Source organism: Bos mutus, chromosome 17, assembly GCF_027580195.1.
Source record: "Bos mutus isolate GX-2022 chromosome 17, NWIPB_WYAK_1.1, whole genome shotgun sequence".
NCBI lineage: Eukaryota > Metazoa > Chordata > Mammalia > Artiodactyla > Bovidae > Bos > Bos mutus.
The window spans coordinates 11,559,974-11,574,694 of record NC_091633.1 but is presented as its reverse complement, the minus strand read 5'-3'; the positions used below and the strand labels follow the sequence as shown (position 1 = coordinate 11,574,694).

The window sequence follows — 14,721 nt, the reverse complement described above, 5'->3', positions numbered from 1 at the left end:
AAAATACTTTAACTTCTCTGGGAGTTGACTGAGTAGCAGCTAGACATAGAACAACAGATATTTTGTTTGTTTTGTTTGGGTTTTGGGTTTTGTTTTTTTTTAAGGCTGACCCAAGTGGCTTGTGGGATCTTAGTTTCCTGACCAGGAATCAAACCCTAGAAGCACGGAGTCCTAACCATTGGACCTCCAGGAATTCCCAGAACAACAGTTTTTTAGATAAAGTCCAGCTTCCCTGGTGGTTCAGAAGGTAAAGAATCTGCCAGCAATGCAGAAGACCTGGGTTCGATTCCTGGGTTGGGAAGATTCCCTGGAGGAGGGCATGGCAATTCACTCTAGTATGCTTGCCTGGAGAATCTCCACAGACAGGAGCCTGGTGGGTTACAGTCCATGGGGCTGCAAAGCGGTGGACACGACTGATTGACTAAATGTAGAGCACACACATTTCACCCACACAAGATCACTTGGTCATGTCAATAAACATAAAGAAGATAGAACAAGGGAGCACACAGTCACATTCTATAATACTCCTAAGCAGAACTGTTCAGCTTCTACGCTACTGACATTTGGGGCCTGATGATTCTCTGTTGGGGGGTATGCTGTCCGGTGGGCTATAGGATGTTGAGTGAATGGAGGGGAGAGTGACAAATCCAGTAGGGGACAAGTTAGCACAGGCCTGCCCTCAGGATGTTCATGGTCTTCTGGGAAGAGTCCCGGGGCTGCCAGGCTGCAGAATCTCAAAGAGGCTCCAACCCAGACTTGATGGGGAATAAACATGAATGAGAAGCCAGGCTTACAGGGAGGCCTCAGGAAAAGGGGACCAGAGAGGTGGGAAAGTCCTAGGTAATAATAACACTGCCAAAGATAGTCATAATAGCAGCTACTATTCTTTGAGCTCTTACCCGGTGCCTGGCACTGGGCTGTCACTATCTCTGTCGTGCAATTCCTAGTAGGCATCATCATTCCCATTTCTTGGGGGCAGGAAACAGACTTAGGGGAAGTCACACGACCACCCCAAGGTCATAGAGCTGGGTGTCAGTTTCACCCCAGGTTTGATGGACTCAGGAGCCAGAGACCTTAACTAATCAGGAGATGCTCGGGCTTGGCTGCACACTCCCAGGGAGGGTAAACAGAAGTGAGAGCTGTCTGTTCCTCCCCTGGGACTGTGAAAACAATTGTCGGCATCCCTACCTCCACAACCAAGGACACACTGACCTGGGTGTGATGTAACAGAGCCGGCAGGCAGAGGTGAGGGAAGCAACTTGCCTACGGTTCACAGTCAGACTCTCTTCCCTCCTCCTGGGACCACCGGCTCTGCCCTCACCTTCCTCCATTAGATATATCTGGGCCTCAGTTTGCCCATCTGTCAGATGGAGGAACTATTGGTCGCTCAGTCATGTCCAACTCTTTTCGACCTGATGGACCGTGGCCCTCCAGGCTCCTCTGTCCATGGGATTTCCCACGCCAGAATACTGGAGTGGTTGCCATTTCCTTCTCCAGGGGATCTTCCCAGCCCAGGGATCAAACCTGGGGTCTCCTGCATTGTAGGTGGGTTCTTTACAGTCTGAGTCACCCTCCAAAGGGCAAATGGGGGAAGAGGACTTTCAGTGTCCTCCCCTACTTCTCAAGACCTTTCAAGGAAGGACTAAATGGGAGAGGATAGCCCTGGTACCCGATTACCCAGAGCTAGGGACAACAATGCCCTCTTGAGTACCAGAAAATGAAAATAGCCATCCTCTGTTAAGTGCCTGCCATGTGCTAGGCACTGCCTACAACTGTACATCAATTAGGCCATAAAATCCTCATAATGTTACTGAAAGCTCAGCCTCTCTGTACACTGATGTCTAATCAGATCCCAGAGAAGAGTTTTGGGTGAAGTAGAAAAAAATTGCTTTGCCAGGCAAAGGGAGACACTCCAGGCTCCTGGCTCGAAAAACTATGTGTCTCAACTCCAGAGAGTCCCTTGGACTGTAAGGAGATCAAACCAGTCCATCCTAAAGGAAATCAATTATGAATATTCATTGGAAGGACTGATGCTGAAGCTCCAATACTTTGGCCACCTGATGCAAAGAGCCGACTCATTAGAAAAGACCCTGATGCTGGGAAAGATTGAAGGCAGAAGAAAAGGGGGTGACAGAAGATGAGATGGTTGGATGGCATCACCGACTCAATGGACATGAGTTTGAGCAAGCTCCGGGAGATGGTGAAGGACAGGGAAGCCTGGCGTGCTGCAGTCAATGGGGTAGCAAAGAGTCAGACACCACTGAGTGACTGAACAACAATTCCAAAGAACTTAATGAGAGTTTTTATAATCATGGGTCAAAGGTAGGGTCTCTAACAAGATTACGGTGTGAGCAGGACTTGCAGTCCCTTAAGTCTCAAACGGTCTTCTAATCTTAATGAACTTTTCAGGTCTCTTTAACCTTGCTTCAGGTGATTTCTCAGCTACTCCTCTTTTGATTAGTAACTGTTCAAATTGCCCTTTGGAACTCAGGAAAGGTCATAATGGTGGAGTCTTGCCTACAAGAAATGGGGGACAGAAATGCCTCCATACCTGGGAACCCCACAGGGCCCTGCTACGTTCCAGGGTGATGTCAGTATTCTAAGCTGATACTCTGTAAATGGGTTAATTGTAGGCTTTGTGAATCAGATCTCAATAAAGTCACTTTTTTAAAAAAACTGCCCAGACAGGATGTCAACAACGACAGACATTTTGTCTTTTTCTTTCTTTTTGGTTCTTATATGATTGATTTCTTTAATTTGGTGTTTTTCAGATCATAGCCATTATCCTTTCTTTTTTAAAAAAAAAAGTCTTTATTGATTTTGCTACTATATTGTTTCTGTTTTATGTTTTTGGCCACATTCCTGTGGGATCTTAGGTCCCCAGCCAGGGATTGAACCTGCACCCTCTGCACTGGAAGTCAGAGTCTTAACCACTGGAATGCCAGGGAAGTCCTGTGATTAGTATCTGTTGAAGCAAATGGAACAGCAGCAGCAGCACTAAGTCGTGTCTGACTCTTTTGCAACCCCATGGACTGTAGCCCTCCAGGCTCCCCCATCCCTGGGATTCTCCAGGCAAGAATACTGGAGTGGGTTGCTATTTCCTTCTCCAGGGCATCTTCCAGACCCAAGGATTGAATCTGTGTCACCTGCATTAGCAGGTAGATTCTTTACCACTGAGCCGCCTGGGAAGCTTTCCTTGAACAAAGGTAGCCTCAAAAGCCTAAATCTGGGATATCTGATTGTGGCCAGATGCTCTCCCAACCCCCATCTCCAACCCATTCCCTCTCACCCCAGCTTTATGTCCATAAAGGACTCAGAATTCCTAAATTTGCCTTTGACAACTAAAAAATGTCATTTGTCTCCTGATTTTCCAAGAATGAAGTTGCTGCTGCTGCTAAGTTGCTTCAGTCGTGTCCGACTTTGTGCGACCCTATAGACGGCAGCCCACCAGGCTCCCCCGTCCCTGGGATTCTCCAGGCAAGAACACTGGAGTTGGTTGCCATTTCCTTCTCTAATGCATGAAAGTGAAAAGTGAAAATGAAGTCGCTCAGTCGTGTCCAACTCCTAGCAACTCCATGGACTGCAGATTCCTCCATCCATGGGATTTTCCAGGCAGGAGTATTGGAGTGGGGTGCCATTGCCTTCTCTGTTTGCTAGCAATCGCTGACTTTTGACACATCCTGCCCAAAAGGAAGTCAGGGCTGAGATCAGGAATGAGGCCCTCTGAGCTCTGGGGAAACCAGCAGAACAGGTCTTAGGACAGTTGGATATTTCCAGGAGAAGTTTTTAGGAACCCGATTTCTTGTATCTTCTCATATCTAGAAAGACACTAAAATCATTAATGGAGAATTCTGTTCCTGGTGACCAGCAGCAACCTTCTACCGAGAGGTATACCCCTTTCACCAAACTATACATATATACTGACCTTCCCACCCTCTTTGGAGCAGCTCCTCTGAGCTTTCTGGAAGGGTATCTGCCCGGCTATTGTCCTCAGTAAGTTCCCAAATAAAACTGAAACTCAAAGCTCTCAGCTCGTGCATTTTTATTTCAGTCGACACATTTCATCCTTGCCTCCTGGGAGATCTTGGGCAATTTTATTTCATCTCTGAGCCTGTTTCTTCACCTGTGACATGGGACTCAAAATGCCCACTCACCTGGTTGTCTCAGGGGTAAGTGAAGCCCCACATCACATAGGAAATACTTGACATGGAATCAGGCACAAGCAGATGCTCAGGTGAGATAAGAACCAGCTGTATACACTCGGGGGAGTGGGGCTACATGTGAGCTTCCTGATGCCCACTCCCTTCAGCTCCGCCAACCTGGATCCCCAGCACAAACCCGAGGATGTTCCACTACGGAGCGGGCTTGGAAGTACCTGTGGAAGGTCAGAGGGGGCCCGCAAGAGGGAACAGCCTGTCCCATGGAGACAAATGTACAGGCTATTTGTATTCTCTCTGCCTACTATGGGCTTCCCTGGTAGCTAAGCTGGTAAAGAATCCTCCTGTAATGCAGGAGACCCTGGTTTGATTCCTGGGTCAAGAAGATCCCCTGGAGAAGGGATAGGCTACCCACTGCGGTATTCTTGGGCTTCGCTGGTGGCTCAGACAGTAAAGAATCCACCCGCAATGCGTGAGATCTGGATTCGATACCTGGGTTGGGAAGATCCCCTGGAGGAGGGCATGGCAACCCACTCCAGTATTCTTGCCTGGCAAATCCCCATGGACAGAGGAGCCTGGCGGGCTGCAGTCCATGGGGTCGCAAAGAGCTGGACACCATTGAGTGACTAAGCACAGCACCCTGCCTTCTATATCATCCATATTCTTGTCCTGGCTAGCGGGACAGGAAACCTTTGCTGAAGGGGCCAGGAAGAAAGCCAACCGGATGCATGTGGGTGTGGCATTCATGCATGCGCGCCACATACAGACCCCTGCACACAGCCAGAGACAGACCGAGGCTTGGCACGGGACAAGGAGGCAAAATCTTCCACTTCCGTGATGAAGATGATGGTAATGAAGGTAGTGATGGCTGCCAGCACTTACTGAACAGTCACCTGACACCAGGCCTGTTACATAAATATATTATGGTGTCATCTAATCTTAGAAGGGTGATATTAATATTATCCCCATTTTACAGATGAACAAACAGAGTCCCCAGGACACAACATGACTCGCCTAGGGCCACACATCTAGTAAAGGGCAGAGCCAGCAACGCTGACCCTTCTAGGTCTTACCAATATTGCTCCTTTAGGACAAAGGAGTTATAAAGGATAACAGGGGATGGCAATTTTAAAAAATTGTGTTCAGCTTTTGTGATTAAGTAATACCAGTGGCTTATCACGTCCCTCTTTCTGTTGAATTTCACTTTGAAATTTTATATCCCCAATACTTACGACACTTCAGATTTTTCTGAGTTCTCTTTTTAATGCTTAAAAATATGCTGACACGGTACTTCTCTGATGGTCCAGTGGTTAAGGCCCAGCACTGCCAAATCAGGGGGCATGGGTTCCATACCTGGTCGAGAAACTGAGATCCCACGTGCCCTGCTGGGCAGCCAAAAGATTTTAAAAGACATGTACATTGGCATGATAGTTCTATTCTTAACCCATGACTTAGGCATGATATAGTTTAATGTCATTTGAATTTAAAGAGTATTAGCCAAGCATTTATGGGGAAATAAGTTCTGGTAAGCTGTTATGAAATTGATTCTAAAAGCAGGCCATTCTGAAGGAGATCAGCCCTGGGATTTCTTTGGAAGGAGTGATGCTAAAGCTGAAACTCCAGTACTTTGGCCACCTCATGAGAAGAGTTGACTCATTGGAAAAGCGTCTGATGCTGGGAGGGATTGAGGGCAGGAGGAGAAGGGGACGACAGAGGATGAGATGGCTGGATGGCATCACTGACTCGATGGACATGAGTCTGAGTGAACTCCGGGAGTTGGTGATGGACAGGGAGGCCTGGCGTGCTGCGATTCATGGGGTTGCAAAGAGTTGGACACGACTGAGCGACTGGACTGAACTAAACTGATATGGTTAAGAACCAGTCCTGTTGCATCATATGGGTGACTATTCTTTATTTTTCTTTCACTTTTCAGCACAAACATTTGAGTTTCTAAACTCAATAAATAAATAAAAGTTAAAACCTGTGTTCAGATTGCAGATTTGGGGGTCACCCTGCTGCGTTCAAGCGCTAGCTCATCCCTCTTACTGTATGCCCCAATTTCCTTTTCTGTAAGATGGGGATAATAATAGCATGCACTTCCTTCCCGATTTGATTCTTGCCCACTGAGCACCAAGCAAGTGCTAGCCAAGATACGTGTATTATTTCACACCCTTCTCTGGCAGCTTCCTAAAAGCTGTGGTGAAGTAGGTATTTGTTCTGAAATGGAGCTGAGGGTGGAGAAGGGGCGTGGCTAGTGGGACTGGGAGAAAAACCCAGCTACAGAGAGGGGCGTCTAGAGCCAAGAGGCGGAGCCTGGCCGGGGTGTGGCCGGTCCTGGTGTCCCATTGGCTGCTCAGATGCTCCAGGGGGGAATAAAGCCCCGACCCGTTAACACCTGGGACAATTCTGAAGACACACTACCCCTCCTACACTTCATGTCTGTGGACCGGCTATCCAGTGGGTCCATCTAGACCATCTCCAGTCTATTCCTCCTTTGCCTGACGCTCAGACGCGCAGCTCTTCACCTTTCTCTGGTAAGCCACCCTATCCATCCACACCTCCATCCCCTGGACTGGAGTGTCTGCGTCCACCTTGGGTTTTCCCTGGGCAAGAGAGGGAGGAAGAGTCAGTTGAGCGTAAAAACCCATGCTCTGAAGCCAGACTGGCTGGGTTCACTGCCAGGTTTGTGCCTCGGTTTCCTCATCTGTACGGTGGAGGTAATAATAACAGAATCTCCCTCTTAAGGTGGTTGTATTTAGTTTATGTGTAAGAGTAGTTAATTTTTTTAAGCATGTGGGATCTTAATTCCCCAACCAGTCCCACCCCACTCACCTCCCCCACCCCTCCACTTGCCTCTGCATTCGAAGCGGGGAGTCTTAACCACAATCCCAGTCCTAATAAAAGTTAATTTTTATTTATTTATTTGGCTGGTCGGGTCTCAGTGGCAGCACACAGGATCTTTGTGTCACGTGGGATCTCCCGGGGACTCTAGCCAGTTGTGGCATGCAGGGTCTCAGGTTCTCAGTCACCCAGAATCCATGCAGACAGACACCCTCCCTCCCCTCTGCTACTGTGTCCTGGAGAAAGCCTGGAGTCTGGGCCTAGGCTCCTGGTTCAAATCTTACCTCTTCTCTTTGTAATCACATGGCAATTTCGTGGTTAGGACTCCATGCTCTCACTGCTGAGGGCACGGGTTCAATCCCTGGTTGGGGAGCTAAGATCACACAAGCCATGAGACACGGCCATAAAAAAAAAAAAATCCCTTCTCCCCTAGTCACTCACTGTGTGATCTTGACAAGCCAATCCTGCAGTTTCTTTTTTTAAAATTTTTTAATTAGTTTGTTTTTGGCTGCACTGGGTCTTCCTTGATGCACTCAGACTTTTTCTGTAGTTGTGGTGAATGGGGGCTACTCTCTAGCCACTGTGTGCGGGCTTCTCACTGCGGTGGCTTCTCTTGTTGCGGAGCACAGGCTCTAGGGCAGGCAGACTTCAGTAGTTGCAGCACTCGGGCTCAGTAGCTGTGGCAAAGGGGCTTAGTTGAGCCTCGGCACGTGGAATCTTCCCAGAGCAGGGATCGAGCCCATGCTAGGTGAATTCTTTCTGTCATGACGCTCAGGCTTGACTGGACTCAGCCAGGCAGTTCTCGCTTGGGTCTCTCTCAGGGGCTGCAGTCTGATAACAGTAGCTGGGCTAGTGTCTTCCCTAAGTCAGGCGCCATGTCTGCCCATCAGCTAGGATATCAGCTGGACATGTTCGGCGGGGCACCTCCTGCAGCCCCCAGCATGCCTCCCGGGCTTGCTCCCATCTTGGCAGCTGGGTTCATGCAGGGAGCTTCCCAGTTGCCTGGCAGCTCGGTCACCTTGTATGACCCAGCCTTGAGAGCCATGCTGGGCTACAGCCAGATGACACAGGGCTCCCAGTAGTGGACAATGTCCATCTCTTCCCGACTCCCTGTTCAGTGACATCCTGTTAGTAGCTTGAAATGTCACAGACGTGCAGACAATAGAAGTCAAGGTTACTTTCCCTTTGACGAGGCTATCATTAAACGTTCACCAGCACATCACTGCTTGGAAGAAGTCACATAGTGTTCTTTCCTCTGCAGTCACAGCCCCTCCCTTCATCCCTCCTCCCCAACCCCGACTCAGGGTTCAAGTGAAGGAAATGTAGACCTGACCCCACCTTCCACCTAGAAAAGCCTCAGTGTTGCATCATAAGTGGTGTCGGGGGAGGGGGTAGGAATTGCTCAGTGATCAATCTGGAAAACTCAATCAGAATCTGTTTCCTCAACAGGAGAACTGGACAATAACATTAGGCAATTATCCTGGACATTTCTTAGGGTTGGTAGAAGGATTAAGTGAGTTAATATCTGTAAAACTTAAGAAAATGCCTGGCACATGGTAATCACTTTTAATATGTATTTACTTGTGTGGCTGCCTCAAGTCGTACTTGCGGCATGCAGCATCTTTGTGTCACGCAGGATCTTTTCTTGCGCTTTGTGGTCTCTAGCTGTGGTGTGCCGGCTTATCAGCCCTGCGGTATGTGGGATCTTGGTTCCCCAACCAAGGATCGAACCCATATCCTCTTGCATTGCAAGACAGGTTCTTAACCACTGGAACACCAGGGAAGTCCTGGTAATCACTTTATAAGTGATTGTTAAAATAATATAATAGTTATTCCAAAAAAAAAAACACAATAGTAAAAATACCCTTCCCTAATGGGTACAGAGCTTTCCAAAGGTTAGTTGTTTTTATTAAGTTTTTACTGGAATATAGTTGCTTTACAATGTTGTGTTGGTTTCTACCTTACAAGAACCTGAATCAGCTGTATGGATACATATATCCCCCTCTCTTGAACCTCCCTCCCATCCCCCTACCCCATCCCACCCTCCCAAGTCATCACAGAGCACTGGGCTGAGCTCCTATGTTACAGAGCAGCTTCCCACCAGCGTCTATTTTGCACATGGTAATGTATATATGTCAACGCTACTCTCTCGATTCGTCCCACCCTCTCCTTCCCCTGCTGTCCACAGGTCTGCTCTCTGTGTCTGAGTCTCTATTCCTGCCCTGCAAATTGGTTCATCAGTACCATTTTTCTAGATTCCATATCTATGCATTGATATATGATATTCCTTTTTCTCTTTCTGACTTCCTTCACTCTCAGAGATTAGTTTTGAAAGATGTGTCATTTAAATATGTAATAAACATGCACACAGCAAAACATTGAAATGGTACAGAAGCAGGTGCTGTGAGCCAGTCCTCCCCAGGGGCCCCCTACCCTGATGGGTTTCTTGTGTGTTTTCTGAGATGTCTTATACACATGGATTGTGGGTGTGCACATGCATCCTTGCAGGTTTTGCACAAACTAGACCTGATACCCTGCCCCTGTTTTAGCCATAATCTTGCCGCTCATTCTGAGTCAATACCCACGAGTCTATTTCTACCTCATAATCTTCAAAAGCTGCAAGGTCTAGATGTTATTTCTTTTTCTTTTTTTGACCATGCCTCTCAGCTTGTGAGATCTTAGTTCCTCAACCAGGGATCTAACCCAGACCCTCAACAGTGAGAGTGCAGAGTGCTAACCACTGGGGCTCCAGGGAATTCCCTGGATGTTATTTCTGATGGTAATAGCTTCCCAGCATAATGTATGTGTGTCTTGGGGTGGGCCGGAGGTGTGCAGGGGTAGGAGGAGAGAAGATGACCTCTGCCCATTTTACAGATAAGGCAGCTGAGGCCAAAGGGAGATTGCTTGTCCGATGTCAAGTTGGTGGCCGAGTTGAGATTTGAACTCAGGTCTCCAGGATGCTATAATCTGGGGCTTGTCTTCAGCTTCCTAGGAAGTTAGGGACAGGGTCCCTCCCAGCCCCACTGCCTACTGAGTAGCAGCAGCTGGCACCAGGGCCAACTCCCCTAATCCTTTGGGTTTCCTTCCTTTCTCCCAGCAATGATGTCAGGAAGACCCTTGCACATGGAAACTCCGGTCCGTGATAGCATGACTCTGTCTAAAGTGGCTGGCACCACGGTCTATCTCAAGCTAGACAGTGCCCAGCCCTCTGGCTCCTTCAAGATCCGGGGCATCGGACACCTCTGCAAAATGGTACAGCCTCATCCGGGCAGATCCCCTTTGTGGACAGGGCAGGGCCGCTGCCATGTGACATCCTAGGAGTTCCAGGTTGGGCCCTGCTGACTCCTCACAGGCACCCTCCGTTGGCACCTCCTCTGGTTAAGGGGCGTCAGTCTGGAGGGTCCCCTCGTGGACTGATGCCAGAGCCATCAGTGACCTTCCTCTCCTTCATCTTTCCCTGAACCAGTTAGTCTCTTTGGGGAGAAAAGATGTCAGGCCTGACCCTTTCCCTTCTCTGTCTCCGCAGTGGGCCGAGCGGGGCTGCGAGCATTTCGTCTGCTCCTCAGGTAAGTGGCCTGCACGCCTCCTCCTGTCCTCTGCTGTGTGTCCTGGGGTCAGGGGCTCCACCTCTCTGAGCCCTGGTTTCCCCAGCAATGAGCCGTTGCAAACATCTGCAGAAGTTCCAATTTAGAATACCAAAGGGTGGCCAGCCCTCATGCAGGGGGGGTTCAACCCCACCAACACTGTCTACCCTCCACCCCTGGCAGCGGGCAATGCAGGCATGGCAGCCGCCTATGCTGCCAGGAAGCTGGGCATCCCCTCCACGATTGTCGTGCCCAGCACCACGCCTGCCCTCACCATCCAGCGGCTCAAGAATGAGGGCGCCACGGTCAAAGTGGTGGGTGAGGTGAGTACCAACCTGGAGCCGGGGCCACAGAGGGCACCGGGCCGAGTCCCCCGGCCCCTCATCCCTCTCGCTTTCTCTGTGATCTTGCAGACATTGGATGAGGCCATCAGAGTGGCCAAGGACCTGGAGAAAAACAACTCAGGCTGGGTCTATGTCCCCCCCTTTGACGACCCCCTCATCTGGTATGTGGAGGCCCCAGTCAACCGGGGTGGGTAGTGACCATGCGTCTACACCACTGAGTGGACAGCTGCCCCAGTACACACCATCATGCACAGCAGCGTACACGTGTGTGCACATCACACAGAAGCACACACACAGGCACGGCCGCTGGTGCCCACACCCACGTGCGCCAGTGCCTGTTCTCCTGGACCATGGGCAAATGCTTGGGCTCAGATACACAGGGGTGTGTGTGTGTGTGTGTGTGTGACTGGGGCCCCCGGAGGCAGAGCCTGAGACAAAGATCTCAGGGAAAGCAGCTGACTTGGGAGGTGACTGATTCGAGGACTGGGGAAGCGAGATGAGAAAGGAAGGGTACTGATGGACGGTAACCACTGTGGGCGGGTGGAGCTTAATCCCTCTGGGGCTCCTGGGAGCCAGCATGGACCATGACCAGGGTTGTCGAACCCGTGGGAGAGGATGTTGGGCAAGGAGTGTCTATGCATCGATTCCTGTAATTCTTGATTCTTGTAATGGAGTGAGGGCTGCTCCTGGGGGTTTCGCTTCCTGGCACTGCCAGCCGCCATATTCACAGTGCTCCAGAGGCCACAGGAAGACAGGTGGAGATGCAGGTGTTGGCAGCTGGAAATAGGGTAGAGTCAGGTTTGAGGGGACCAGCTTCAAGGCCCATCAGCTGCCTGGGATGAGGGCAAACAGGGGGTAAGCGGCATCTTCAGGACCCCTGCCTGGTATCTCCAGGCAGCGCAGCCCTGACCTGCGCCCCCCTTCCCCACCCACCTCCTCCAGGGAAGGCCACTCTTCCATCGTGAAGGAGCTGAAGGAGACGATGACCGAAAAGCCAGGGGCCATCGTGCTGGCAGTAGGGGGCGGAGGCCTCTTGTGCGGAGTGGTTCAGGGGCTGGCAGAGGTGGGCTGGAGGGACGTGCCCGTCATCACCATGGAGACCATCGGAGCAGAGAGCTTCCACGCTTCCACCAAGGCCGGCAAGCTCGTCACCCTGCCCTGCATTACCAGGTAAGCAGCCAGGGAGGCTGTCGTTATATTCAGCGAGTGTTGGGGGAAGCTCCCCCCTCGGTGCTGGTGGCGAGGTAGGTCCCTATGCCAGCCCCATTTTGCAGGTGAGGAAACTGAGGCTTTGGTCACTTAGAGTCACACAACCAGTGAGTGGTATGGCTGTTAATGAACTCAAGTCCGTGCAACTCTGTACCATGAACATCACACTTCCTCGCGTGAAAAGGCTAACAATCCTTTATTGGGTTCCTCTGTGGTAGGGTTTAACACACCTCATTAATTTACCATTTATTGAGCCCCTAATATGTGCAAGGCACTGGTCAATCCTGGAGAGACAGTGGTGAATAAACACAGTGCCTGCTCCCAAGGGGTTCATATCCCAGCCCCAAACCTTTCCCAGATGGTGTTTGACTAATATTAGGTTTAGCCCCATTATACGGGAGTCCAAAATAACAGTGGTTTAAACAAAATTGAACTTTATTTCCTCTCATATAAAAAAGTCTAGCTCCATGAAGCCAGGGGCCCAGGACCCTTGATTTTGTTCTCCATCATCCTCATCATATAGACTTATGGCCCAAGATAGCTGCTTAGGTGCTGGCTATCACATCCACACTCCATCTGGCAAGAAGTCAGGGCAGAAGCTGACTTTTCCTTTAAAGACACAGGTATGTCCACTTACCTCTTATTGGCCAGAAGGTAATCACATGGTCTGCCTCCCTCCTCTCTCCTGTCTCTTTCCCTTTTCTCCATCTTTGTCCCTCCCAGTGTTGCCAAAGCCCTGGGCGTGACCACCGTGGCAGCGCAGGCTATGAAGGTTTATCGGGAACATCCCATTTTCTCTGAAGTTGTCTCGGACCAGGAAGCTGTGGCCGCTCTTGAGAAGTTTGTGGGTATGTATGTGCTAAGTCCTTTTGAGACCCAACCCTGCTGATTAAGGATTATGTGGCTGTCCGTTTGGCACACCAAGGGATGTCATTCACAATTCTGTCTCCTGTCTGTCTGTGGAACTTCCCATTAATGAAAGTTACTGCAGGCCAGGGGTTAAAACAGGAAGACCAAGGGGACAAATGATAGAAGTCAAATAACGTAAGAGCAGGGGAAAATAACTGAGTATGTAAAATGTGGTTCTGAGCAATGTAGTCAGTTGAAAAAGGAAATTATGGGCCTCAGGGCTGGATTCAGAGGTGAGTCTGTGACTAGGTTGGACTCTTTAAAATATCCTTTTGATTCTCCTTTTACTCTTCCAGATAAGCTTTTTTATTTTTGCCACATAGCATGGGCTTCCCAGGTGGCTCAGTGGTAAAGAATCCACCTGCCAGTACGGGCGATGTGGGAGACTCGGGTTCAATCCCTGGGTTGGGAAGATTCCCTGGAGAAGGGAATGGCTACCCACTCCAGTATTCTTGCCTGGAGACTCCCACAGGCAGAGGAGCCTGGAGGGCTACAGACCATCAGGCCGCAAAGAGTCAGTCAGAGACCATTTAGCAACTGATCAACGGCAGCAACGTGCGATCTCAGCTGCCCAACCAGGGGTCAAACCTGCACCGTGTGCCGGGAAGCACAGTCTTAGCTGGACCGCCGGGGAAGTCCCTCAGCTGGACTTCGACGGGGTTCATCCTGGAACAGGGATCTCACACACACACACACACACACACACACACACACATGCTGCCATTTAATTCTCCTGTACTGGGAGTTAGTTTGGCCAATCAGTGCCGGCACTCTTGCTCAGATGACGTTGACACAGTGCTCAGGAAATTACAAGCATAGCGGCGTTAGCGCTGATGTTGAAATTCAGCCCTGACTCAGGCCCTAGAAGGTCAATGGACGGTAATGATGGCAGGGTGGGGGTGGGGTGATCCAGGACCAGTCTGTGGCCGGGGCTGACAGTCCATGGCTTCGCCAGTGGCCCGGAGGTTTCCTGGCTCCACCCCCACCATCCCCTTCCTCTGGCAGATGATGAGAAGATCCTGGTGGAGCCCGCCTGTGGGGCCGCCCTGGCCGCCGTCTACAGCAACGTGATTCAGAAGCTGCAAGGAGAGGGGAAACTCCGCACCCCGCTGTCCTCCCTCGTGGTCATTGTCTGTGGGGGCAGCAACATCAGCCTGGCGCAGCTGGTGGCGCTCAAGAAGCAGCTGGGCATGGACGGGCTGTCCCAGTGAGGACCCCTCCCCCACCCGGATGAACCCTGGGAGGACCGGAGTTTTCTGCAGCACGACCCAGCGCCTCATTGTTAATAGTGTTCTGTGTCTGCTGGAAGCCCATGGCCCACGCCAGTCAGTTAACCTGGTTTCTCCTGAGACCAGTGTGTGCAGCAGCCGGAAAGGCAGTAGCCAGCAAGGCTGTGAACTGAACTCTTTTGAGTGTTTGGTTTTTTCTCAGGAAGCCCAAAGCCTACCCTTACTCACTTTTCTTAAATCCATCCCCACCCCTACCCCTGGCCATGCCTTGTGGCTTGTGGGATCTTAGTTCCCTGACCAGGGATTGAACCTGCGCCCTCAGCAGTGACAGCATGAGTCCAAGCCACCAGACCACCGGGGAATTCCCTTTACTCTTCTATTGTGCAAACTTTCATTTTCCTAAGAAGTGCTTTTTTATCGAAACAAAGCTCCTCTTTGAGTTCTTCTA

At 50.3% G+C, this 14,721-nt stretch overlaps 1 protein-coding gene across 1 annotated transcript; it reads left to right on the top strand.

Moving 5' to 3' along the window:
• Window positions 1-6,408: 6,408 nt before the first annotated feature.
• Window positions 6,409-14,721, top strand: SDS (serine dehydratase). The gene is made up of 8 exons (XM_005904739.3): window positions 6,409-6,691; window positions 10,096-10,250; window positions 10,525-10,564; window positions 10,766-10,905; window positions 10,996-11,087; window positions 11,869-12,096; window positions 12,859-12,983; window positions 14,050-14,721. The coding sequence occupies exons 2-8, from the start codon at window positions 10,098-10,100 to the stop codon at window positions 14,253-14,255; spliced, it is 984 nt and encodes a 327-aa protein (XP_005904801.1). The 5' UTR covers window positions 6,409-6,691; window positions 10,096-10,097; the 3' UTR covers window positions 14,256-14,721.